This window comes from Cydia pomonella, chromosome 18 (assembly GCF_033807575.1).
Source record: "Cydia pomonella isolate Wapato2018A chromosome 18, ilCydPomo1, whole genome shotgun sequence".
Taxonomy (NCBI): Eukaryota; Metazoa; Arthropoda; class Insecta; order Lepidoptera; family Tortricidae; genus Cydia; species Cydia pomonella.
The window spans coordinates 8,286,417-8,310,873 of NC_084720.1; the positions used below are offsets into that span (position 1 = coordinate 8,286,417).

The following is a 24,457-nucleotide window of genomic DNA, read 5'->3' on the forward strand; positions in this document are numbered from 1 at the left end:
AACTTCCACCGAATTGGTTTGAACGAGATCTAGTAAATAGTTATTTTTAATACCTCATAAATGGTACGGAACCCTTCATGGGCGAGTCCGACTCGCTAGTGGGCGCTTTTTTTATTCTTTATTATGGTGGCGATTGAATACAAAATAAAACAATGTATTTCCTTATAAATTTTATTCGTATCATTATTTTTATCTTAAAATTATACGTAACCTATCACTACAATTTTATTAAATGTATACACTGTTTATCTGTATTATATAATAGTAAATTTCAAAACCTCATATATATTGAACATGATTTACACGTAACAGTTGTGCTTTAAGCTATTTCATATTAATTATGTTATTGATAATTTAATAGGCTATATATGTTACAAATAGAAAGGATTTACTAACTACATATATATATATTTGTATGACTAAAAACAGGCCTAACCTTAAAATCAAACAGGCTCAACCTTAAAATGGTTTAGTTATCTTCTGCGTTGTAGGTCAACAGACAGCCGTTTTTTTGTTAAATAAAACAATTATTGAGATTAGGTTGTCGAGCGAATTCTAGGCTCCTAAAACTGAGCTAGGAAGCCGATTATGAGATGCCCTAATTATATATTATACCGGAAAACCACCCAATAATAGTAAAATAGTATTTATTTAGAAATTTAATTTCGCTTAAAATTAACGGTTTTTTTTTTTGTTTAAATCTCACTGCACCCACCTTGAAGTTTCTCTGTTTTGCCTTATGGTTGACTGGTAGAGAATGCCTATTGGCATTAAGTCCGCCTGTTGTACTCTTTTTTATGTGCAATAAAGTTTAAAATAATAAATAAATAATAAGAAATAGTACACCTATGATCAATAAGTAATTAACAGTCATCAATACAAAATGTTTAAATTTCCTCGTAAGTCCAAGCAAATTACTTCAATCACATGCTCCATATTATGGGTCACCAGGTACGCTCTCGGATTAGTAGAATATCTTTCTGAATGCTGCCGTCTGTTTGAAGACTAGAATTCAAAAGAAAGGCTGATTAAAAAATACCAAAAATTCCTCCTTATTAGGTTTATTTAGGCGTGTTTACCGTATCTTAGTGACCCCTATGTGGACCACGGACTTGTGGAGATATTTCGGCGTGACCCATATATGGGCAACTGAAGGGGGAAGGTGTTAAGTATCAATACCAATCTTTTAGGTGTTGCCCGACTTCTTTCTTCCATTTATGAAAATATTTTGTGTCAAAACTGCGACATTTAAAATATATTTAGAAGTTTTGGACCAAAGTTGAAAGATTTTGGACTATAGATGGGTGTTGTGGATCAGTCTAAAAAATCTCATGCCCCTGACCATACCTATTCGCAAATTCCAAGGCTGCATAGCCAACGTTACAATCGTTAGCCCTCCGTAGCGTATCGTAGTCATTTCTCTCTATCACTCTTCTTTATTAGTGCGACTGTGACAGTTACGTTTCGTTCGCCACGGAGCGTGAACAATATGCACGTTGGCTACGCGGGCAGGAGATGCCGCTTTATTAGCATCTCATTTTTGGTGACTGTGTAACCCGTGCCAAGTTCCATTTTACAACCATTCTACTGGGCGGAATCTTCTGGAAATTTGCGAATAGGAATAGCAAGGGGAATGGGGAGATTGCTGTAGAATGACTCTTTTACGGTAATACTTAACTGGCTGGCTGGCTGGCTGGTTTTACTTGTCTGGTAGAGAATGCCTTTAGGCATTAAGTCCGCCATTTGTACGATTTTATATCGTGCAATAAAGTATTTAAAAAAAAACTTAATCATAACTTTTTTACATTCTAGAAGTAATTTTATTTTCGGAGGTATACAACTGTAATTTAGAGTTGTACTTACAAAAGTATTGTTTTTAAGTAGGCCTTTATGTATGTACCTATACGCTGTCATATTATTCAAAATAAAGGAACCAATTTGATTTTCAGACCCAAGAAGAGATTGTGTTGTGACATTCATATTCTTGTTACTTGTACACGAAACTGGCTTAATCTAAGGAATAGTCCCGATACATCTTATTAGCGTAAATGTACACATATGGTGTCGTATCCTAGGTAGGTATGGTCAAGGAATTTAATTTCAGTACCGTTTCGTACCTCGTCAGTGACAATACTCATAGTATGAGGTCCCTAACGACTTTTATATTACTAGACTTAAACTTCATATTGATTGTCACTGTGACAACGTACCAAAATTAAATCCTTTGACTGTACATCAGTCAAAATTCCAGGAGCAATTCTGAAACAATGAAATATTTTTTTCATTACTTTGCCTAAAGAGACTTTCGCATTGCTGGAAAAGTCTTAGGTGTTATACAACTATAACATTTCGTGAAGCCGAAGGTCATACTGATCGACTTTACTATGGTGCAAATCCAAAAACCAAATTATCTGCCCCATAGAAAACATGTTGACGAAATCAACTGCGTTATTATTTGCCTTAAGAGTATCCTCCAAACCTTTTTACCTGTGGAGCTAGCGAGAGTCCCGTCTGCAACGGTGTGAGGATGCAAAAAAGAACCTTACATTATAACCCATTCCGTTCATATTTCAACGGCACACGCCGCCTGTAGTTTCATGTAGGCGTCCGTGAGATAACGCGCCATCAGCAATAGCGTGATGTACGCAAAGAACATGCGAAAATTAAATTTCCGATATAATCCATACAGTATATATTTCCGCAGCAGATATGTACTACCAATAGAAGCTTTCGCCGATCTTTGCTGACTTGCTGTGGGTCGCATGCGGAAATTAACCTTAAACTATAAACCATACCGTTCATATTTCAGCGGCAGACACCGCTAATAGTTTCTTGTAAGAGCCCGCGAGCGACCGCGCCGCTAACAGCAGAAGTTCACGCCGGCTTACACCAGTGCTGGCTTGATGCCACTGCGTGTGGGGGACCTGCGAACATTGGCTGAGGTAACTTTTGTTTAATAATCAAGCCTATTTTCTTGAGAATAAAGCTGAAATTTGTAATATGTGCCTTGAATTATTACTAACTTTAAGGACACAGATAGAACTTAAGCCGGTAACTGTACGCACAGTAGTTGCGTAGTATTCTAGTTATTCAGTAGATCATTAAAAGATGTTAAGTCGACAAAAACAACGAATTATCTAATTAGGCTTAGCGTAATCTTATTGGTCAATAATCTATGGCAGTAAATATATTTATCTGACAGATTAGGTCAACACATGCCACTTCAAATATTTAAAACCGAATATATTGCCTACTATAAACTACAAACTTCCTTACTCAATTAAGCTATTTGACATCGTGATCGTTATCAATCTCATATCATCAATTCGTCATATAAATTAACCTCCGTGTAGTAGTCGTGACTCTGTCCGCGTAAGAGTCCTAATACACTTTCAATCCAATTTTCAAACCGTTGGAACCGTGAACCCTTTCTTACCTTCAGCGATTTAGGCTGTACATTATTAAGTGCCTAGTAAGTAAAAGATAACACATTTATATCAGGAAAATGATGATGATGAATTGATGACAAGTAACAGGGTTTTAAACTTTAAAGATTCTGACTTACGTTTGAAATAAGTTTTTGGCAAAAATTTCATTCTTGGTACAAGCTTTTATCGCCGACTGTACTTTTTTCCACAGGCAACTAATACTCATCGCGACAATTCTAAAAACCCCAAACACAATTAGGTTGCGTTGTTTTATCACAGAGTTCCTATGGCTACCTCATGTCTCCATCATCAGATCAGCTTGATGGTACCATAATATTGCATTGTCACCCGACTTACATATGTATGCAAATTTTCAGCTTCATCGGAAACCGGGAAGTGGGTCAAATTTAACTTGCAAGATTTGTCCCATACATACTAACAGGGCAAGTTAATTAAAATCTTGTAAAATATCGCAAGTTACTTCAATGTGGTTATTCAAAGTCTGTACTTTATATTAATTATCGTCATTGCATCGACACACCTCTTGCGTATACAACACATCGTCTGTTGCAACTTGGAGCGACAATTTGCAGTGACCGCGAGTTCTGTATTGAATGCTATTAATATGTACCAGAGGGCCTACCGCGAACCACGTTCGACGTGTTGTCTCCCTGTCACACTTACGTACGAATTTACAAGTGCGACAGAGAGGCAACACGTTGAACATGGTTCGCGGTAGGCCCTCTGATCTGTGCCTGTAACCTGTAAGTGACACTATTAAGCAACAATTCGTACAACAACAACCTGATTGCGACGACATAAGGTCCTCGAATAGTGTGTTAAGTGTGTTGCTAGTGTTCGGCTATGACGAAGGGCACGGTGACGCTAAAACCGATCTGTTTATGCGCTTAGTCTACGGGCGTGTGAGCGCGCGCCTTGCGACTGCGGCCCGTACAGGGCAGCCTTGTGACTAGAGCACTAGTAGTATTTGTAAGGTACCTGCAGACTGTCGGCCATGACGGAGGGCACGGTGACGCTGAAGCCTGTCTGTATGTGCGCATAGTCTTCGGGCGTGTTGGCGCGCGCCGCTGCGACTGCGGCCGCGGGCACGGGGCAGCCTTGGGATTGCAGTTGGAGTTCGATGCCGAGGGACGGTTGGGAGAGGACTAGCAAATCTATCGCGTACCATCTATTGACAAATGTGTATCGTTTAGTTAATTTTATCAGAATTTAATGCCGTGCTGCCCTAATTTAAACAGTTTCTTACGAAATGATCAGTTCATTTTGTTGTCACGCCGCTGTGAGAAGGCCGTGAATCGGCGATCTGTTTATTATTTTGATGACGGTAGTCAGAAACACTAGCACACTCTGTGCTATCAAACACGGTGCATGGTTAGCTTAGCCTGACTCTAATAACATTTTTGTCATGTTCATGTGTATACTGTAACAATAGACTAAAATATCCCAATATACTGGTCATGGCACCAAATTGTAAGGCGTCGAATAATAGAAACACATCGAGTCGCTACGTTGTACAGTTATTCAGCACTTAACATTACTATTTGAAAAGGTGCGTGTTTATTTACCTGTCAGTGACAGCCTCATGCAAGAACCCCTCGACGGCAACGATAGGTATATTATTATGAACTTCGGTATGTGCTGAGCGGATGTGCGCGATGCGCTGCTTGGCGGCCGCATAAGCAGCGGCGTAGCCTACTGGTTGCGCTGCTGTTACGTCGCTCTGGGCCTCGTAACCTCTGGAAAATTCTCTACATTACTATCACCCCCCGGGCCGAAAGCATAGTAAGTCGGAAATACACAACTATGACATAGGTTCCGATGTCCAATTTTGGATCCTGAATAAAATGTAACTTTATAAGGCAGACGGAATATATCTACTGTGATTTTGAACTTTATAGCAAAGTGATAGGATTGAACTTTGCATAATTTCTGACACCCTTATGCCCTGCCCGTTAAACGCATAATAAGATGTTTGCTACGAGAACTTACGTGACAGTTGCTTTGCCAAAAACAATTTGGAATGCCTCTCGAACTGGTGATATTTTGACATCCTTGTCCGAAGCTATCACTATGTTTACGTCGCCACCGCTATCTGTACGTAATAACAAAGTATTACTGAAAGTAGAATTATTTTGTCATATATAATACAAGCATAAAGTGGACGAAAAAGTTGACGAAATGAAAAATTACGCCGACGTCAATTTGTATAGTCGCATAGACTGATAAAACCGTCACGTCACCAGGGTCAGTAACATGGGCGTAGGCAGGGGGAGGCAGCTCCCCCCCCCCCCCCTCCTTGGCCTCCGGTGATATCAACTTGCCCTACTACGCCCTTGGCTAGTAACATTGTAATTGTATACATACTGAGGTACTCCTTCATCTGTGGGTCGAGTGTGGTGATCATAGAGTCGACGGAGTTCTTGGCCTTCTCAGCCACGCGTTGTAGAATCCCGCCAGTCGACACGGCACCCTTTACCCAAGTAAATAGGCCACTGCCAGGCATTATGTCGCCTGCCAACAAATATATCCTTCAGGTTTGTGCCAAGTCAAAAAGCAGTTGCAAATCAATGGGAATTGTAACTTATATTAGACAATTTGAGTTCAAATTTGCATGTGACATTGTTACAATTTTCACTGTGACATCTCTGTCCCTATGGAATAAATTTCTGTAGGCGAATAAAAGTATTTCTTAAATGAAATTGAAGTATTGATAGGTTTAATCATTTATATTTGTATTAGCATTATAATATGGAACTATTGAGTTGATAGTTACAGTAAGCTCATATTGTTAGCGTTATAGTAAATAGATACAATTTGATGTTTCATTTATTAAGCATGCTAAAAACATGCTAGATTCACCAGTTAGGAAAAGACTTGAGTTAAGAAAGTGCAAAAAAATATTGGCAAAAAAATTTTTAAGGTAAAAATTTCAAGATAACCCTAGTAGGAAATACATAAAATAGAAACATACCAAGTTTATCAACATCAGATATTGAATCTGGCAAGGAATCAGGTGACTGTGTGGTTTGGGAATCCTCTGGAGACCTTATTGACAGCATAGGTTCTCCTTTACTTGGTGGTATTGCAGGGCTGGGGAAAAATACATATGGTAGTTGGATCAATATTTAGTGTCACATCAGACAATAGTTTAAGATTAAATATCTTCTTAGTACATAGCATACTTCTGAGGCAAAGTATATGCTGAAGAGCAGTACATAGTAAGGATTCAAACAACTTTTCAATATTTTTAACCAAATGCAATAGGGATGAATGTTTTCTTATGAATGGATATTACACTTGGAAACCTTATATGTACAGACTTTTTCATACTAAGCATACGGATTTCTCATAATGCAATGTGTGTAATAAGATATGGTTACCAGAATCTCTCTGGTGAATCAGGCTGCATAGCTGGTACAACAGGAATCGGTGCAGGAGCAATAGGCACTGATGTTGGAGCAACAGGCACTGGTGTAGGGGCCATTGGCATTGATGCAGGTGAAGCAGGAGCTAAAGTAGCTGCCAACTGTGGTGGTAGCTGTGGTACCTGTAATTTTGAATATAATAACATGATATTGTTAAATTAAATATTTGTTCCAAAATATGACAATGAGACTTAACTAATAATTGAAACTACTCCCATTATTGTGGCAGCATGAGTACACTAAGATAAAAGTAAGACCACCCCATGGCTTTTAATGCTGTTAAAGCAAATGTATTATCCATTTTAACAATATCGTTTTAGAAATTATATTAAATAAATATTTAATAACTACACATTATAAAAGGAATAGTAACTGTACCACAGCAACTGGCACAGGAGCCGGACTGGTAGTCACAAAGTTGGGGAGCTGTGAAGGTGGCGCTACACTCGACAGCAAGTTCCCCGGGGCCGCCGCCGGCACCGGCGCGTCCGGGATGCGTTTCTTCTCACTATTGCTCATGTTTGCTTTCTACAGCCACCTGTTTTGAAATATAAACGTATTTGTAACCATTACATTTGTTAAATAAATGTGGAAAACATGAACGCGATTGACATTCCCAGTATGTTTTTAACTTCGATTTATTTCCTAGAAAAGCTAAAGTGATTCCAATCAGATATTGGTTTTCTAACATCTGGAACTCTCTGAAGGCAGTCAACTTTCGAAACAATTCCAATTGCTTTATGAACGCTAATGAAGCATACCGTGTTTACTTCTGCGGTTCACATCAAACCTGCATCAAACAAACAAACATCAAACGCTTTTTTAGGACACGTAAGTTGCGTGGTGTCAAATTGATAAACGGACTATTTATTTATAATTCTTTTAAATAGTTCATATCACCGTCAAAATTGTAAAACATAATTAAATTCGAGAAATCCAATAATCGTGTATACCTACAGGGAACAAAGAATAATTGATTTGATTTCTTCCTTTTATGTTGAAAAATAAAATGTTATTATGGAATTTTGGTTTGTTTTACATTGACACTGACAGCTCAGCTCAGCTGACGGTTCAGAAATCATTTACATTCTATTTTATGAGCGTTTTAATTTTTTCAAACCGTTGTGTCATAGAAATGAGCCTTTAATACCTTGTCTCGAACAGACAACTGCGACTTGTCTATAGAAAAAGAGAAAAACAGTTATCTTTCTTTTCATTTTAGCTGGTCTCGGTGTAATTGAAGTGAATTCTACTGCTGTTTGTGATAACGTTGCTCTTCTAGTTTAAATATTGTATTATTTAACTCGTGTATAGCCGCTCATCATGTCTGAGGAGCCTGATACGCCGCCCTTTAGCACCGTCGATATTAACAATGAGAGCCGTGATGACGAGGATCTTTTTGCATCAGCGGTCCAGGTATCTTACTAGAATCCTGTTTGTTTTGTTATAGTCGACTTTACCGCTCCAAATCTAATCGTATCCCGCCGAGCCGGCTCCCCAGCCGTCAACGCCCCCTTGTACCTGTCACATACACCCATTATTTTCTTTTAAAATAGTAATTACATGTCTGAATTGGGATGTTACTAATTGGCTATTATTACTGCTCTGCTGAATACTTAATTAGCGTTTTCAGGTTAACAGTCACCTTGAATATCATTGAGTTTCTAGTTTGTTTGTAGTTGTAGGATACCAAACAAGTTTAGTCTTTAATTTACTATCACAGATACAAACCTCAATACTTCTCTGTAGCTTAGCATGACTATATAGATATCTAAGATAATATTGTAGATGATAATCGATCCAGTGAATCATTTTTACATTTCTATGCAATTCATTATTCTTATGAAACAGCTTAGTATTTTTTTCCTTGTATCTTAATCATTATAATGAAACTCATTATAACATTATAGTAAGTCCTTTGTCACATCACCATAAATTGTTTTTACTTACGTATATCAACATTTTTAAAACAATAAGACACAATTTATTTTAAAGTTCTTATTACCAATACAGCAATAAATGCATACAATGACTTTTATTTGATCTCTTTCTTTGGCAGTCAATAATCCATTTATTCAATTGAAAGTCGATGTAGTTTCAAATAACTCATTATAACCCACTACTTATTTGTGTACAAATCAAATCAAAAATCATTTATTTTCATGCTACAAAGACCCATATGGGTACATACCTTACAGACTAACATACATAGAATAAATATAATCTAAAAAACTGAAAAAAATTTTGGCAACTCAACAGTCTTATGCTACGCCACCTGTTCTGGTGTAGAATTCGGCAGATTCCCATGGAACTGCCAATATTACACACCCTTCAGCCAGAATTAACAGCATATAAGGTTGTACAGTGGGTGCTACTGTTATAGCACACATTTAATATACAATCAAGACTGTTATCTATGTTTAATTAATACTGGTTTATTAAATTCCTTATTGTACACATATGAAATGGTCTATTTAAAATTTTATGTTAAGGAAAAATATAAAAGGCCCACAAGGAAACGGAAAAAAAATGCATTACGCACTGAAAGACAATAAAAAATAGTTTTTTTTTTATTGGTATTAACTCTGAAACTAATTTTATTAAAAAAAGTTTAAGTATATGACATTTTTGTCACTAAATACAATCTCGAATACCACCGCACCGACACCATATATTGATATCCTTTTCCATAAACGCAACTATAAAATGTAAGCCCTTTATGAGGCTATTGCTTTTTATTAAACAAGTGGTCCTCATACCAAATACATGAATTAGTAAGGTGGTTTATTGGTATTTTCTCAGAATGTTATTAAATGTGAGTCTCTGCAGTGGTTACCTACAAATAAAAAATATCAGATTTTCTTTTATCTTATTCAGTCATTTCCATTATTTAAATTTATTTACAGGAAGTCAGCCTGGACCCAGAGGTGAATGGGACCCGAGAGACCCTGGATCAGATTTCCATCAGCGATGCTCCTGTCAACACGGGGTCTATTGGAAGCCCTATCATGGAGGAGGTATGTTACGAAATTTTTATACATAAATTGCTGTATCAAATGTACAATGTAACAATTGTGTATTGTTTTATACATAATTTGCTCTTAAAGTAACAATACCAAGAACAAAGTATTTCGTACATTGACGCGCCATTTCCTGCCCCTATCGCATGCGCATAGTTATATTACTGTCCTACTCGCACAGTGGCATTGACCACTGGAATCATCAGTGAATTTTTTCTTGCTTAGCATCCTTACTTGACTTGACTGTAGACAATTATCAAACAGCAACGTTCCAAAATTGAAAGTTGTTGAATTATTGTATTATTCTTTATTATTTATTGGGGTCTGTGCGGAAAGAGAAGAGTCATGGAATGTATGGGGCCCGATACATTCCACAACTCTTCTCTTTCCGAAGAGACTCTAATATATCTATTAAATTAAAAAAACAAATATGCCAAAACTGCCTTACATCATTTTGGAAATGAACTGATACTTGCTGAGCTGCTGGATGGGTTTCATAATAATTTATTTGTTGCATCCATAGTGTGTTGTTCTATCAAACTTAGCTAAGAACCACCGCAAGGAAAGTAGCTTTAATGTAAAAACAAATGACACCAAAATCGGTCTATCCCTTAGAAAGATGATGCCACAGACTGACAGACATTGGCATCAAACATAATATAACGCCCCTCTTTTTTCGTCGGTGGTTAAAAATAATCTAATTCAGATAAATTTTGCCTAAACTTGTTGATTTACCAACAGAGTTTATAATATTTACGCTTAAGAGCAATGAAAATGGGTTGTTTTGTTAATTGCCTTATAAAACAACTTAGGTCATTGCTCTCCGTAATTAGTAAAGTTTCCAAAAAAGGTCCCAGGTTTGCTAAATTCTTTAGTCTCACTTGTCAAGTAATAAATATTTAATTTGTGTGTTTGTTATACATTAGTGTAGTCAGACTACAGTTATATTCATTGTCATGTGGTCACAATGATTGCCAAATATTGTTGTTTCTGGCTTCGTTTTACACTGATAACGAAACAGTTGTTATCATTCTATAGCATTATTGGGAAAGATAAACCATGTGCATATGGCTTGTATAAATGACTAGTTAATAAAAACAGTTTAAATCGAAAGCATTTTTTTTAATATTATCTATTAGCATAATATTGTAACAGAGATTAAATAATGAATGTCAATCCAGCAGGATTTAAACATAACTTAAATCCCATAACTCAGAGCCCAGTTAGATGAGAGATGCTGCTTGAAATCTTGTTGGGTTAATTATTTTATTCTTTGTATTTAATAATACACATTAACACTTTGTAACATATTAGAATCATAAATCATAATACTGATTTAAACTTTCACGTTTTTGTACACATTTTTTACGATACGGGACTTATTTGCGTATAATTAAGAAAAGTACTTCCTAAATTTCGAGAAAGGCCACCACCACCACCAGATAAAGACCACAGGGCCTAAGCCTTTCTCGAAATTTTGGAAGTACTTTTCTTATTAAGTCCCGTTTCGTTTAAATCATTTTAAAGGTATTTTCTGATTGTATCTTTGAGAGCTGTCACTCAAGTACCAACATCAACCAAGTATTTTACTTTGTGAAGTCACAAATTGTACCTGAATGAAAGCTGTCACAGGCACAGTAAGAACTGAAATTAAATATAATAGGAAAACACGACGACCGGTTTGGCCTAGTGGGTAGTGACCCTGCCTATGAAGCTGATGGTCCCGGGTTCAAATCCTGGTAAGGGCATTTATTCGTGTGATGAGCATGGATATTTGTTCCTGAGTCATGGGTGTTTTCTGTGTATTTAAGTATTTATAATTATATATTATATATATCGTTGTCTAGGTACATACAACACAAGCCTTATTGAGCTTACTGTGGGACTTAATCAATTTGTGTAATAATGTCCTATAATAATTATTTAAAACAATGGTTTAGACATATCATGAAATAATTTCAGATTGCTACAGAAAGGGCGAACAACATAATAATTACAGTCACAGAGCCACAAAAAATTGGAGAAGGCATGAGCTCTTATGTAGCGTATAGAGTATTAACCAAGACCAATATGCCAATATTCAGTAAACATGACTTCTCCGTTTTGAGGCGCTTCAGTGATTTCCTTGGACTTTATGAGAAGTTGATGGAAAAGTATTTACGCTCAGGAAGGATCATACCGCCGGCGCCTGAGAAAAGTATTGTAGGTAAGGAAGTTTAAATAAATTACGTCACATTATCTTGATAACTTTTAATATCATACCAAAACCACTAAATTATTGTATACTTAATTAAAAAATACAGTATATAAATAATAAATGCTAATGTTAGCGGATTTTTTTCACCACTAATACCTAATAGGGAAATTATATAACATTTAAAAAATTATATTCATTTTATTTAATATTCATTATTAATACAATTAGTATAAACAGCGCATACTCCACTCCAATTAGCTCCTAATCCTACATCTAAAATAATTTCTCAACATAATCTTTCTTTATTACTTTCTCTATACCTTACTTGTATACGTATGATGAATTATCATACACATATATATGAACACATACCTACAGTAAAACGTAAATATACGTCTTAACAGTAAGTAGTAGTGCAAGAACTAATTTCAACTTCTACCTCCTGTCAGGAAATTTTTATTCTAAAATTCTACACAAAATAAATCCATAATTGGTCTATGGTTTACAAAGGGTTTATAATGATTTTTATTTTAGGAACAACAAAACTAAAAATGACGTCAACGCCCTCAACGGAGAGCCCCAACGGCGGCTCGGCCTCCGCCAACGTTCAATCGCAATTCGTCGAGCGGCGGCGCGCGTCTCTGGAGCGGTTCCTGAACCGTGTGGCGCAGCACCCCGTGCTCTGTATTGACCCAGACTTCCGGCAGTTCCTCGAGTCTGGTAAATACATACTTGTATAGGACAGCATTGCATTTTTTTTTTTTTTTTTTTTCACTGTCAGGCTTCTTCGCACTGCGGTGAGTGCGTCCCGCGCTACAACACTCCTCCTCCGCTTCGCACGACCGTAACACGTCCTAGTTATAACAATAGAAATAAGGATGTGTTCCGTTATATCTTGGCCCACATGGCCGTCACTATCTATTTCATGCTGACTGTACTGCGCGCGCGACGGCCGTTTTCATCGCGCCTCGCTGCAGTGTGGCGAAGTGTACAATTGTACATTGCAGTCAAAATTTGCATACATAGACTGTGTAATATATACAGCCTGATATATAATGCAATGCGCGGTAGGCTACATATACATAAATTACAGTATTTTTGCTAATGTTAATTTTTCTATTTCATTTTCAAATGTAAAATTTCAAAACAATAATGTTGTGTTAGACACGGAGCTTCCCAAAGCAACAAGTACGTCTGCGCTCAGTGGCGCCGGTATGGTGCGGTTTTTCAACAAAGTGGGCGAGACCGTGAACAAGATCACCTATAGGATGGACGAGTCGGACGCTGTAAGTATTTCTATTTTCAGTATGTATATTCTTGTTATACCTAATTGGTTGCGTTTTAGTTAGGGTCCATTTAGGTAATTCTATCCACTCACAAGGGAAACAGGTCTATAGGAGTTATAGGGATTTGTTCAATTTCCTGTTGTATCCAAAAAAGGCGCGAAATTCTTCGCCTCTACATTTTTAAAATATGCCGCTTTTATCTACTCACAGAAATGGCTTGACAAACGACAAATGGCGGAATGGCTTGATAGGTTAAATAATGGATGATTGTTCAGTTACTTATCATAACTTGGGCAGTGGTTCGAGGAGCGCGCCGGCCGCATCGAGGCTTTGGAGGCGTGTCTGCGGCGCCTGTGCGGCGCGTGCGAGTCCTTGGCGGGCGAGCGGCGCGAGCTGGGAGCACGCGCACACGACACGGCGCGCGCCGCCGCCGCGCTGTCCGGCGCCGACCCGCACGCGCCGCTCTCCCGGGCGCTCAGCCACCTGGCCGACCTGCACGAGAAGGTAGCGCCACTATACATACCTGCGCCGCCGCCGCGCTGTCCGGCGCCGACCCGCACGCGCCGCTCTCCCGGGCGCTCAGCCACCTGGCCGACCTGCACGAGAAGGTAGCGCCACTATACATACCTGCGCCGCCGCCGCGCTGTCCGGCGCCGACCCGCACGCGCCGCTCTCCCGGGCGCTCAGCCACCTGGCCGACCTGCACGAGAAGGTAGCGCCACTATACATACCTGCGCCGCCGCCGCGCTGTCCGGCGCCGACCCGCACGCGCCGCTCTCCCGGGCGCTCAGCCACCTGGCCGACCTGCACGAGAAGGTAGCGACACTATACATACCTGCGCCGCCGCCGCGCTGTCCGGCGCCGACCCGCACGCGCCGCTCTCCCGGGCGCTCAGCCACCTGGCCGACCTGCACGAGAAGGTAGCGCCACTATACATACCTGCGCCGCCGCCGCGCTGTCCGGCGCCGACCCGCACGCGCCGCTCTCCCGGGCGCTCAGCCACCTGGCCGACCTGCACGAGAAGGTAGCGACACTATACATACCTGCGCCGCCGCCGCGCTGTCCGGCGCCGACCCGCACGCGCCGCTCTCCCGGGCGCTCAGCCACCTGGCCGACCTGCACGAGAAGGTAGCGACACTATACATACCTGCGCCGCCGCCGCGCTGTCCGGCGCCGACCCGCACGCGCCGCTCTCCCGGGCGCTCAGCCACCTGGCCGACCTGCACGAGAAGGTAGCGACACTATACATACCTGCGCCGCCGCCGCGCTGTCCGGCGCCGACCCGCACGCGCCGCTCTCCCGGGCGCTCAGCCACCTGGCCGACCTGCACGAGAAGGTAGCGCCACTATACATACCTGCGCCGCCGCCGCGCTGTCCGGCGCCGACCCGCACGCGCCGCTCTCCCGGGCGCTCAGCCACCTGGCCGACCTGCACGAGAAGGTAGCGCCACTATACATACCTGCGCCGCCGCCGCGCTGTCCGGCGCCGACCCGCACGCGCCGCTCTCCCGGGCGCTCAGCCACCTGGCCGACCTGCACGAGAAGGTAGCGCCACTATACATACCTGCGCCGCCGCCGCGCTGTCCGGCGCCGACCCGCACGCGCCGCTCTCCCGGGCGCTCAGCCACCTGGCCGACCTGCACGAGAAGGTAGCGCCACTATACATACCTGCGCCGCCGCCGCGCTGTCCGGCGCCGACCCGCACGCGCCGCTCTCCCGGGCGCTCAGCCACCTGGCCGACCTGCACGAGAAGGTAGCGCCACTATACATACCTGCGCCGCCGCCGCGCTGTCCGGCGCCGACCCGCACGCGCCGCTCTCCCGGGCGCTCAGCCACCTGGCCGACCTGCACGAGAAGGTAGCGCCACTATACATACCTGCGCCGCCGCCGCGCTGTCCGGCGCCGACCCGCACGCGCCGCTCTCCCGGGCGCTCAGCCACCTGGCCGACCTGCACGAGAAGGTAGCGCCACTATACATACCTGCGCCGCCGCCGCGCTGTCCGGCGCCGACCCGCACGCGCCGCTCTCCCGGGCGCTCAGCCACCTGGCCGACCTGCACGAGAAGGTAGCGCCACTATACATACCTGCGCCGCCGCCGCGCTGTCCGGCGCCGACCCGCACGCGCCGCTCTCCCGGGCGCTCAGCCACCTGGCCGACCTGCACGAGAAGGTAGCGCCACTATACATACCTGCGCCGCCGCCGCGCTGTCCGGCGCCGACCCGCACGCGCCGCTCTCCCGGGCGCTCAGCCACCTGGCCGACCTGCACGAGAAGGTAGCGCCACTATACATACCTGCGCCGCCGCCGCGCTGTCCGGCGCCGACCCGCACGCGCCGCTCTCCCGGGCGCTCAGCCACCTGGCCGACCTGCACGAGAAGGTAGCGCCACTATACATACCTGCGCCGCCGCCGCGCTGTCCGGCGCCGACCCGCACGCGCCGCTCTCCCGGGCGCTCAGCCACCTGGCCGACCTGCACGAGAAGGTAGCGCCACTATACATACCTGCGCCGCCGCCGCGCTGTCCGGCGCCGACCCGCACGCGCCGCTCTCCCGGGCGCTCAGCCACCTGGCCGACCTGCACGAGAAGGTAGCGCCACTATACATACCTGCGCCGCCGCCGCGCTGTCCGGCGCCGACCCGCACGCGCCGCTCTCCCGGGCGCTCAGCCACCTGGCCGACCTGCACGAGAAGGTAGCGCCACTATACATACCTGCGCCGCCGCCGCGCTGTCCGGCGCCGACCCGCACGCGCCGCTCTCCCGGGCGCTCAGCCACCTGGCCGACCTGCACGAGAAGGTAGCGCCACTATACATACCTGCGCCGCCGCCGCGCTGTCCGGCGCCGACCCGCACGCGCCGCTCTCCCGGGCGCTCAGCCACCTGGCCGACCTGCACGAGAAGGTAGCGCCACTATACATACCTGCGCCGCCGCCGCGCTGTCCGGCGCCGACCCGCACGCGCCGCTCTCCCGGGCGCTCAGCCACCTGGCCGACCTGCACGAGAAGGAAGCGCCACTATACATACCTGCGCCGCCGCCGCGCTGTCCGGCGCCGACCCGCACGCGCCGCTCTCCCGGGCGCTCAGCCACCTGGCCGACCTGCACGAGAAGGTAGCGCCACTATACATACCTGCGCCGCCGCCGCGCTGTCCGGCGCCGACCCGCACGCGCCGCTCTCCCGGGCGCTCAGCCACCTGGCCGACCTGCACGAGAAGGAAGCACCACTATACATACCTGCGCCGCCGCCGCGCTGTCCGGCGCCGACCCGCACGCGCCGCTCTCCCGGGCGCTCAGCCACCTGGCCGACCTGCACGAGAAGGAAGCGCCACTATACATACCTGCGCCGCCGCCGCGCTGTCCGGCGCCGACCCGCACGCGCCGCTCTCCCGGGCGCTCAGCCACCTGGCCGACCTGCACGAGAAGGTAGCGACACTATACATACCTGCGCCGCCGCCGCACAGGCGCGTGCGAGTCCTTAGTGTAAGTCCTCGAGTTGGGCGTGCAGCGAGACGGGGCGTGCGGAGTGCATGTTAAACAAATGTAAGCGTATAGGAGCGGCCTTAGTGCCCGCTGCTCAAATCACTTGTGAGCCCGACGCCACACTGCACGCCCCGCTTGCAGCGTCTACTCAGGCCTTACACTTAGCTGGCGAGCGACGTGAGCTGGGAGGAGGAAGGCCGCAGGCTACACGGAAACGAGTGTGAAGCGTTTACGAAGTGCACGAGGTCACCAGTTCACCACACATAGATACAATTTTTTTTTTTATACTATAATAGTTACACCCAGCTGCTCACAAAACTATTATACTTAAATAATTTGAGTACCTGACGCAAATTAAATACGTATAAAATGACTTAAAGCTAAAAATCACACAACCATACAAAGTATCACTTAAAAAGAAAAATCAACGTTGACTAAATTGCGTACAGCAATTAATCAAATGTCTTATATTTCAGATAGAGCAGTTAAGAATTGAGCAGTCAAACACCGATTTCTACGTGCTAACGGAGCACATCAAGGACTATCTTGGGCTCATCCAAGCGATCAAGGATGTGTTCCACGAACGAGTCAAGGTAATATATATTTAGAATTAAAATTAATATGTATAGTTAAAAAAAAACATCATCTCTACTCATAGCATCAACTTGGCCCATAGAGCAGCAGTCTAATTTAAAAAACCTGATCTTGATTTAAGATTCAATGTATTAAGAATGTGTTTTGTCCACAGGTGTTCCAGAACTGGCAGCATGCACAAATGCAGCTGACGAAGCGAAGAGAGAACAAAGCGAAAGCCGAGCTCGCCAACAGGCCCGAGAAGATCGAGCAGGCGTCGCAGGAGATCATCGAGGTATATACTAGTCAGCACCGTCACCAGGTGTTCCAGAACAGACAGCACAGATGCAGCGAGCGAAGTAAAGACAACAAATCGAAGGCCGAGCTCGCCAACCGGCCCGAGAAGATCGAGCAGGCGTGGCAGGAGATCATCCAGGTATATACTAGTTAGCACCGTCACCAGATGTTCCAGAACTGACACCACAAATGCAGCTAGCGAAGCAGAGACAGCATCGTCATCATCGAGGTATTTGCCAGTCAGCAGTGTCAGCGCCTTTTTAATTCCCTTCGCATGAAGCAAAGACGAGGTAGATGTCACAATCGCCCAGTCCAGTACATGATACGGTAACTCTCGTTGTCAAAAATTCAGTTTGACAATTCAGCTACCACAAAACACATAGCGTTGTATAGATATATGTAGTTCGGAGGTCGAACTTGGGAGCACGGCTTTTTTAAGATTAGATTTTACAAATTTACACCTCCACAATAAATTACATTTTTTATGAAGGAAGATGCTTTCACACTTAGCCGGTTTTTGCAATAGGAGATAATATGTTATAAAATTATCAACATTTTTCTTATTTATAGTGGGAATCAAAAGTGGAACGCGGACAACAGGAGTTCGATCAGATCTCGCGAGTGATCAAGAAGGAGCTCGAGCGTTGGGACGAGGTGCGGGTGGTGGAGATGAGGGCCACACTGCTGCGGTATCTTGAGGAACACATGAAGCACCAGGCACAGGTATGAACCATTATATTTTCAGTAGGAATCAAAAGTGGACGCGGGCAACAGGATCAGATCTCGCGAGTGATCAAAAAGGCGCTCGCGTGTTGGATGAGGTTAGTTGGGTGAAGTTGCTTGGGTCCTCAGAGTTGTAGAGATGGGCCACACCGCTGCGGTATCTTGAAGAGCATAATTTGTTGTTATAGCGGCAACAGAAATACATCATCTGTTAAAAATTTCAACTGTCTAGCTATCACGGTTCGTGAGATACAGCCTGGTGACAGACGGACAGCGGAGTCTTAGTAATAGGGTCCCGTTTTACCTTTTGGGTACTGAACCCTTAAAATGAATAGGAGAAGCCATTTCAGGCATGAAGAAGTCTATTATTTCCAATGAGCGGAATTCTTCATAGCAAAAATCAAACTGTCAGAGGGATTGACCCAACTGTTTTATCGACTTATCGATGTTACGGAATAATATCGCATTAGGTATCCATAATCAACTTAAAAGATTATTCTGTAACATTTGACCTCTTTGATAAGCAACTTGCATGTCCGTATTAAAGTAAATCATGTCAGCGTCACATATGTCATTTATGTCACTTGAGTTTTCATGAGTGATTTCCGTGCCATGTTACTAAAATGGTTAATCCTAAAAGAAAACAATAAAAAAATGGATACAGAAAGATTCTTATTTCAGTTTCAAAGAAGATTCTTCCACAATATATTGCTCTAAATGTTACGTTCATTTACATCATAAAAGTATTTTCTGTTTTATTCTTTACTATTATACCAAAATACAGTGGCGGTCAGCTAATTAGGGACACCGTTAATTTGTTTGTATGTATATCCAAAAGCCTGATTTCATTAGTTTAACTTTGTTTCGTTAAGTGACAAATATTTATCGATAAGACAGTTTGATTTTTGCTATGAAGAATTCCGCTCATTGATTATTTCATATATTCATAAACAATGGGTCCATATTGGGTTGCATACGAGTTTAAGTCATATCTTTGATACGCAGAACAACTTGTGTCATAATCATTATTGCGCATTCAAATGAAAAGTCATATTATTTGTGTTATACACTTTTAGCCATCATATTTGATGACATACATACATAGCAGTTTTTTTGTGCATACCTAACGAACCTAACCTATAATTTTATGCGAATTAAATTGATGACTATGATATAATTCATTTATGACAAAAACCAAGATATGCTCAGGAATAATTCTGACTAAAGATTTTTATGACTTATAATTTAATGCATAAAGTGTTATGACAATTAAAAATATGGCGAGGAAGTCCCATAAACGCATTGTGTATATTGCGTCTGAATGTTACATTGTTTAATAAAAATATGCCCGCTTACAGTTAATTCACAATTACATTAACAATTTTAAAATAATACCTATCGTTAATGACAAGACATAATTGATCCCACTATTAAAACTAATCATAATACATACGCGTACAACACTAAAATAAACAATATCTTAAAAACAATTGAACCCAATATAGTTTTGCCAACGAAGCTCAAGGATTGTACATTAGTTATTGGTTTTACAAGGGGGCAAAGTTGTTGTTTAAAGGCTCGTGCTAATATTGATACCCGAGCAAGCGAAAGATTCCAAAATTGAACCACGAGTTGAGTGGTTCGAGAAGTGGAATCTTGAACGTTGCGAGGGTTTCAAGGCACGAGGGTTAAACAAACTTTGCCTCCGAGTGAAACACAAAATTTTTCACCACATCAACGCGAGAAAATTACTAACAAATACCAAAAAAAATTTAACCAAATCAAATCTAAATTAACGTAATAAAATATTTTTCAATCAACATTTAAAAGTCAATTCTACCAGCTAACATAAGAAAACAACTCAAAAATTGCATCTGATTACTTTGCCCCACATGTGGATAAAATGCAACTTTCTCATTAGTTTTTGAACAATCGAGAGGGGCTTTACCAGTTGGTGTGGTGAAAATGTATTTACAAGAGTGATACTTTTTGCAGGCTATCCGCTACTGGGACGCGTTCCTGCCCGAGGCGCGCGCCATCAAATGAGGCGCGCTCTGCCGGCGCCTGCACACCGGCCAGGCCGAGCCAAACTGAACCCTAGCGCCCTATGAATAGACCTCACTCTATCTTAACGTTCGGATGACAAGACTGGGAACGAGGAGAGCGTTGGAACGAAGCTCAGTAGATGTCGTTAACAGTAAGTAAAGCAATGTAGTGAGGTCATTCCACCTTGAAAATAACGCGAGTCACTTCTTTATTTCGGATTATTTTTGTTTATAACGCAATTTTTAATGTTTATTTTTTCTCTACGTGGTTGGTTGCTTTTGTCTCTACATATATTGACACTAAATTTTACATCATTAGTTAAAACACCCAATGAAAATGTGACTTGCGCTACTTTTTCGTGGTATGACTCAAAACACTACATATGCAATAGGAAAAATCTTTGACGGTTTGTTCACATAAAATAAGTTTAGCGGCAGTCTCATAATCTATGAACAATATTATAGATTTTTTTGTAAAACTTATAAATAAGGATATAAATATAACTTTAAAAGTTAGGCTTAAGCGCAAATTTCCCTGGAAAGGAGTATTTTAAAACTAATACGGGACGTAATCGCGTAAACTTACGTTTATATGTATGGCCTGACGTTTCGAGTCTGCCTGTGACTACGAACGTAACGTCACGTTCGAAACGTCAGGCCATATAATAAAGGTAAGTTTACGCGATTAAGTCCCGTATTAGTTTTAAAATTAATAATGAAAATCGTATTGGTTTAAATCAATATGAGAAGTATTTTTGAATCTGATTTAATATTAATAATTTCGATGGTTGCCAATATATTGTCTTAAATATTAGCGACATCTACTGACCTACGTTTGGTTTTAATATTTAGCTAAATTAAATAAATAATTGTTTAATATAATAATGTAAAATGTTCATTCCCATTGTATATTTGATTATTTTTCGTGGCAGTAGGAAGTTAGAGCGCTAAAAACCATTATTTGTTAACGTCTCTGTACATTAATTACTATTACGAACGATAGCGTAACTTACACTGTTCTGGTAAAATTTGACAAATTAAGCTTTGGTTTTTAACCCTTGGCTTTTCACCGATACTTAATCGAGTTAGCAGGGTTGGAAGGTCAGATGGCAGTTGATTTCATAAAAAAGTAGTGCCTACGCCAATTGGGATTAATTGCCAAGCGTACCCTAAAAAAAAATAGGCTCCCATGACTCGCGGCAAAAATCTGAATTAATTCTAAATTTAAAATGCCAAGGTCGTAGCAAATGTAAGAAAGACCCTGTGTTTTTTTAACAAAGGTATATTTTAACTGACTAAATAATTATTTCAAGGCTTAAATATCTTAACATCAGTACAGTGTAGTAAACGCAAGCGGAATAAATAAAGTCAACAAAGAACAACTAATTGTAAATTTTTTTTTTAATGTTTTTTTTTATAACAAAAATACCTGTTAATTTTAAACTACTTTTGGGAGTATCGAAAGTCGTTCATTGATTTTAATATTAGTAATTTGTACTGTGTAATGGTATTAATGAATTTTGGTGCTGCAGGGGTACTTTTGTTTGGGCAGGTCTGATACTTTGAATACCTCATTCCTCTCGGTTTACAATGATCATAATGGAACCCTTTCCTTGTAAATTCCTAGGATAAATACGAATTGATTCTAGGTTTTTTTACTTAGTTTCATGTTAGAAAAGGGTCCCATTTTGATTTGCAGCTAGAGAGTAGTATTCCGAAGTAGCTCTATAAAAGCAAAGAGAATTTGAAATAGAGGTAGGTAGGAAGTAGGTCAAAGAAAATTTTGTAGTCACAGTAAATTTACTGCCATATTTAGCCACATGATTAAATCTTTTAGAACGCCATTTGACTTTGATCCTTATTTTTTCACAAAAAGTGGTACCATGTTACCGGGCATAATCCAAAGTTTGTGGCGCCGTCGCTCGAAACGATGCCGCCATACCTTTGGCCTTTGATCTATTATTAGATGGCGCCACTTTTTGATATTTAACATATTAAATACTTATCAGTGAAAGGATAAGGACCAAAGTCAAATAGCATTCTAATAGTTTTAATAATGTGTCGAAAGATGCCAGTAAATTTACTGTGGCTACAAAGTTTTCTTTGACAATCCACCTCTATTTCAAATTATCTTTAATGAAAGTGACCAGTAAAAAAAAAACTTGCTATTTATTTTCACGTAAAAGCATGAAAAAGGACTAAACCCGTTAATATAGATCGTGCCATCAACGACGAAGCGTGCCTTGACTCAACAACAACATGACAGTACATGTTATCAAAGGTTACATTTGACAAATGTGCGCGTCATCGTGGATAACACGAACTATATTTACAATGAGCGGAATTCTTCATAGCAAAAATCAAACTGTCAGAGGGATTGACCTAACTGTTTTATCGACTTATCGATAAATATTTGTCACTTAACGAAACAAAGTTAAACTAATGAAATCAGGCTTTTGGATATACATACAAACAAATTAACGGTGTCCCTAATTAGCTGACCGCCACTGTATTTTGGTATAATAGTAAAGAATAAAACAGAAAATACTTTTATGATGTAAATGAACGTAACATTTAGAGCAATATATTGTGGAAGAATCTTCTTTGAAACTGAAATAAGAATCTTTCTGTATCCATTTTTAATTGTTTTCTTTTAGGATTAACCATTTTAGTAACATGGCACGGAAATCACTCATGAAAACTCAAGTGACATAAATGACATATGTGACGCTGACATGATTTACTTTAATACGGACATGCAAGTTGCTTATCAAAGAGGTCAAATGTTACAGAATAATCTTTTAAGTTGATTATGGATACCTAATGCGATATTATTCCGTAACATCGATAAGTCGATAAAACAGTTGGGTCAATCCCTCTGACAGTTTGATTTTTGCTATGAAGAATTCCGCTCATTGTATATTAGCGCCTGCAAACATCAGTTTTACTTTTATTTAACTTATTATGAGCGATATTCAAAATAAGTTAGATAAAAAAGCATTTACTTTTATTTTAGAAGTAATAAAATTAACAAAAGATTGTAAGAGTTGGAAAGTATTTAAGGGGACTAAGAAAGATGTAACATTTATTTTTATGCTTTTTGAGATTTAATTTTGTGAAGTACATTTCCAAAATCGTTCGGTAAGAAAATAATATTAAAAATCTAAGTGTTTAGAAATTTATTTAAGTTTTATGCTTAATACGGGCGAGATAGTGTTACTTACATAAATTACCTCGAATTGTTAGATTTCCATTCCGCTAATCTAAAATTACAAACATTTACATAATCTGTTATGTAACTAACTAACTTATCATTCAATTTTCGATTTTCCTTGAACATATTAATTGTTACAACTAGTGATGAAACTGAAACCATTATTGTGGCACGATTTTAGCCTTTCATTTTATTGTTTCGTTTCATTCTTTGATTCCAATCCCACACTCAAAATGTGCATTTTAATAAAACGTCCCACTTTGACATTCTCCCAGGATTTTTTACACAAAGTAATGTCAACATACATAATAATTTATAAACTTTTTCACCTAGTATTAGATGGTGAAAAGTTGTACACACTCCCTATGATTTCGACTTTATTCACACTATAGCTTCCAAAAATTAAGTGTTGTGTACTCAATTCCATAATAGATTACATGCTCACATTGATTTTACTTTTTAACTTAACACGTTTCAATACTTCAAAACGTTATGCAAATAATCAATACAATTATCAGCAATGATAATAAATTACAATAGTTGGTTTTCTATGCCTATGTCATTTAATTTCCTCTGACCCTGTGGCTAAGCCAAAGGCATTACTGTTTCGACATTCTTCATTAGGTTATTTCAACTTGTTTCTATGTGTTGGTATTTTCGCGCTATCTCTACATTCCCATGCAGGATAAAGAAAAAAATCGTTTCGTGACGTCATTCCACGGCCACCTTGGGAATATAGAGCATGGTGAAATGTC

General features: G+C 41.3%; 2 protein-coding genes across 4 annotated transcripts; one reads left to right on the plus strand and one right to left on the minus strand.

The window, feature by feature from the left end:
* Nucleotides 1–157: 157 nt before the first annotated feature.
* LOC133527759 (protein PRRC1-like) lies at nt 158–7,953 on the minus strand. 3 transcript variants are annotated; one of them, XM_061864919.1, is made up of 11 exons: nt 7,832–7,919; nt 7,636–7,664; nt 7,253–7,412; nt 6,830–6,996; nt 6,421–6,539; nt 5,814–5,960; nt 5,439–5,541; nt 5,015–5,185; nt 4,428–4,617; nt 2,796–2,924; nt 158–2,259 (listed from the first exon to the last, which is right to left on the minus strand). In XM_061864919.1, exons 3-10 carry the CDS (start codon nt 7,391–7,393, stop codon nt 2,799–2,801), a joined length of 1,164 nt encoding a protein of 387 aa, XP_061720903.1. In that variant the 5' UTR covers nt 7,394–7,412; nt 7,636–7,664; nt 7,832–7,919; the 3' UTR covers nt 158–2,259; nt 2,796–2,798. The 3 variants fall into 3 exon arrangements, with proteins under 3 accessions (XP_061720903.1, XP_061720902.1, XP_061720904.1); XM_061864918.1 differs by lacking the exon at nt 7,636–7,664 and having other exon boundaries at nt 7,832–7,953; XM_061864920.1 differs by lacking the exon at nt 7,636–7,664 and having other exon boundaries at nt 7,828–7,914.
* Nucleotides 7,954–8,056: 103 nt separating this feature from the next.
* Nucleotides 8,057–22,815, plus strand: LOC133527764 (sorting nexin-2). Its single transcript, XM_061864925.1, has 10 exons — nt 8,057–8,290; nt 9,781–9,891; nt 11,857–12,100; nt 12,626–12,811; nt 13,256–13,377; nt 13,675–13,881; nt 17,327–17,443; nt 17,599–17,718; nt 18,291–18,443; nt 20,439–22,815. Exons 1-10 carry the CDS (start codon nt 8,198–8,200, stop codon nt 20,487–20,489), a joined length of 1,404 nt encoding a protein of 467 aa, XP_061720909.1. The 5' UTR covers nt 8,057–8,197; the 3' UTR covers nt 20,490–22,815.
* Nucleotides 22,816–24,457: the final 1,642 nt, after the last annotated feature.

Coding starts and splice junctions, on each gene's coding strand:
- LOC133527764 (XM_061864925.1), top strand. CDS start 8,198: ATGTCTGAGGAGCCTGATACGCCGCCCTTTAGCACCGTCGATATTAAC. Junction 8,291..9,780: donor TTTTTGCATCAGCGGTCCAG/GTATCTTACTAG, acceptor ATTTATTTACAG/GAAGTCAGCCTGGACCCAGA. Junction 9,892..11,856: donor GAAGCCCTATCATGGAGGAG/GTATGTTACGAA, acceptor AAATAATTTCAG/ATTGCTACAGAAAGGGCGAA.
- LOC133527759 (XM_061864918.1), bottom strand. CDS start 7,393: ATGAGCAATAGTGAGAAGAAACGCATCCCGGACGCGCCGGTGCCGGCG. Junction 6,997..7,252: donor CTCCTGTGCCAGTTGCTGTG/GTACAGTTACTA, acceptor TCAAAATTACAG/GTACCACAGCTACCACCACA. Junction 2,925..4,427: donor TCATGGCCGACAGTCTGCAG/GTACCTTACAAA, acceptor CAATGTTCGCAG/GTCCCCCACACGCAGTGGCA.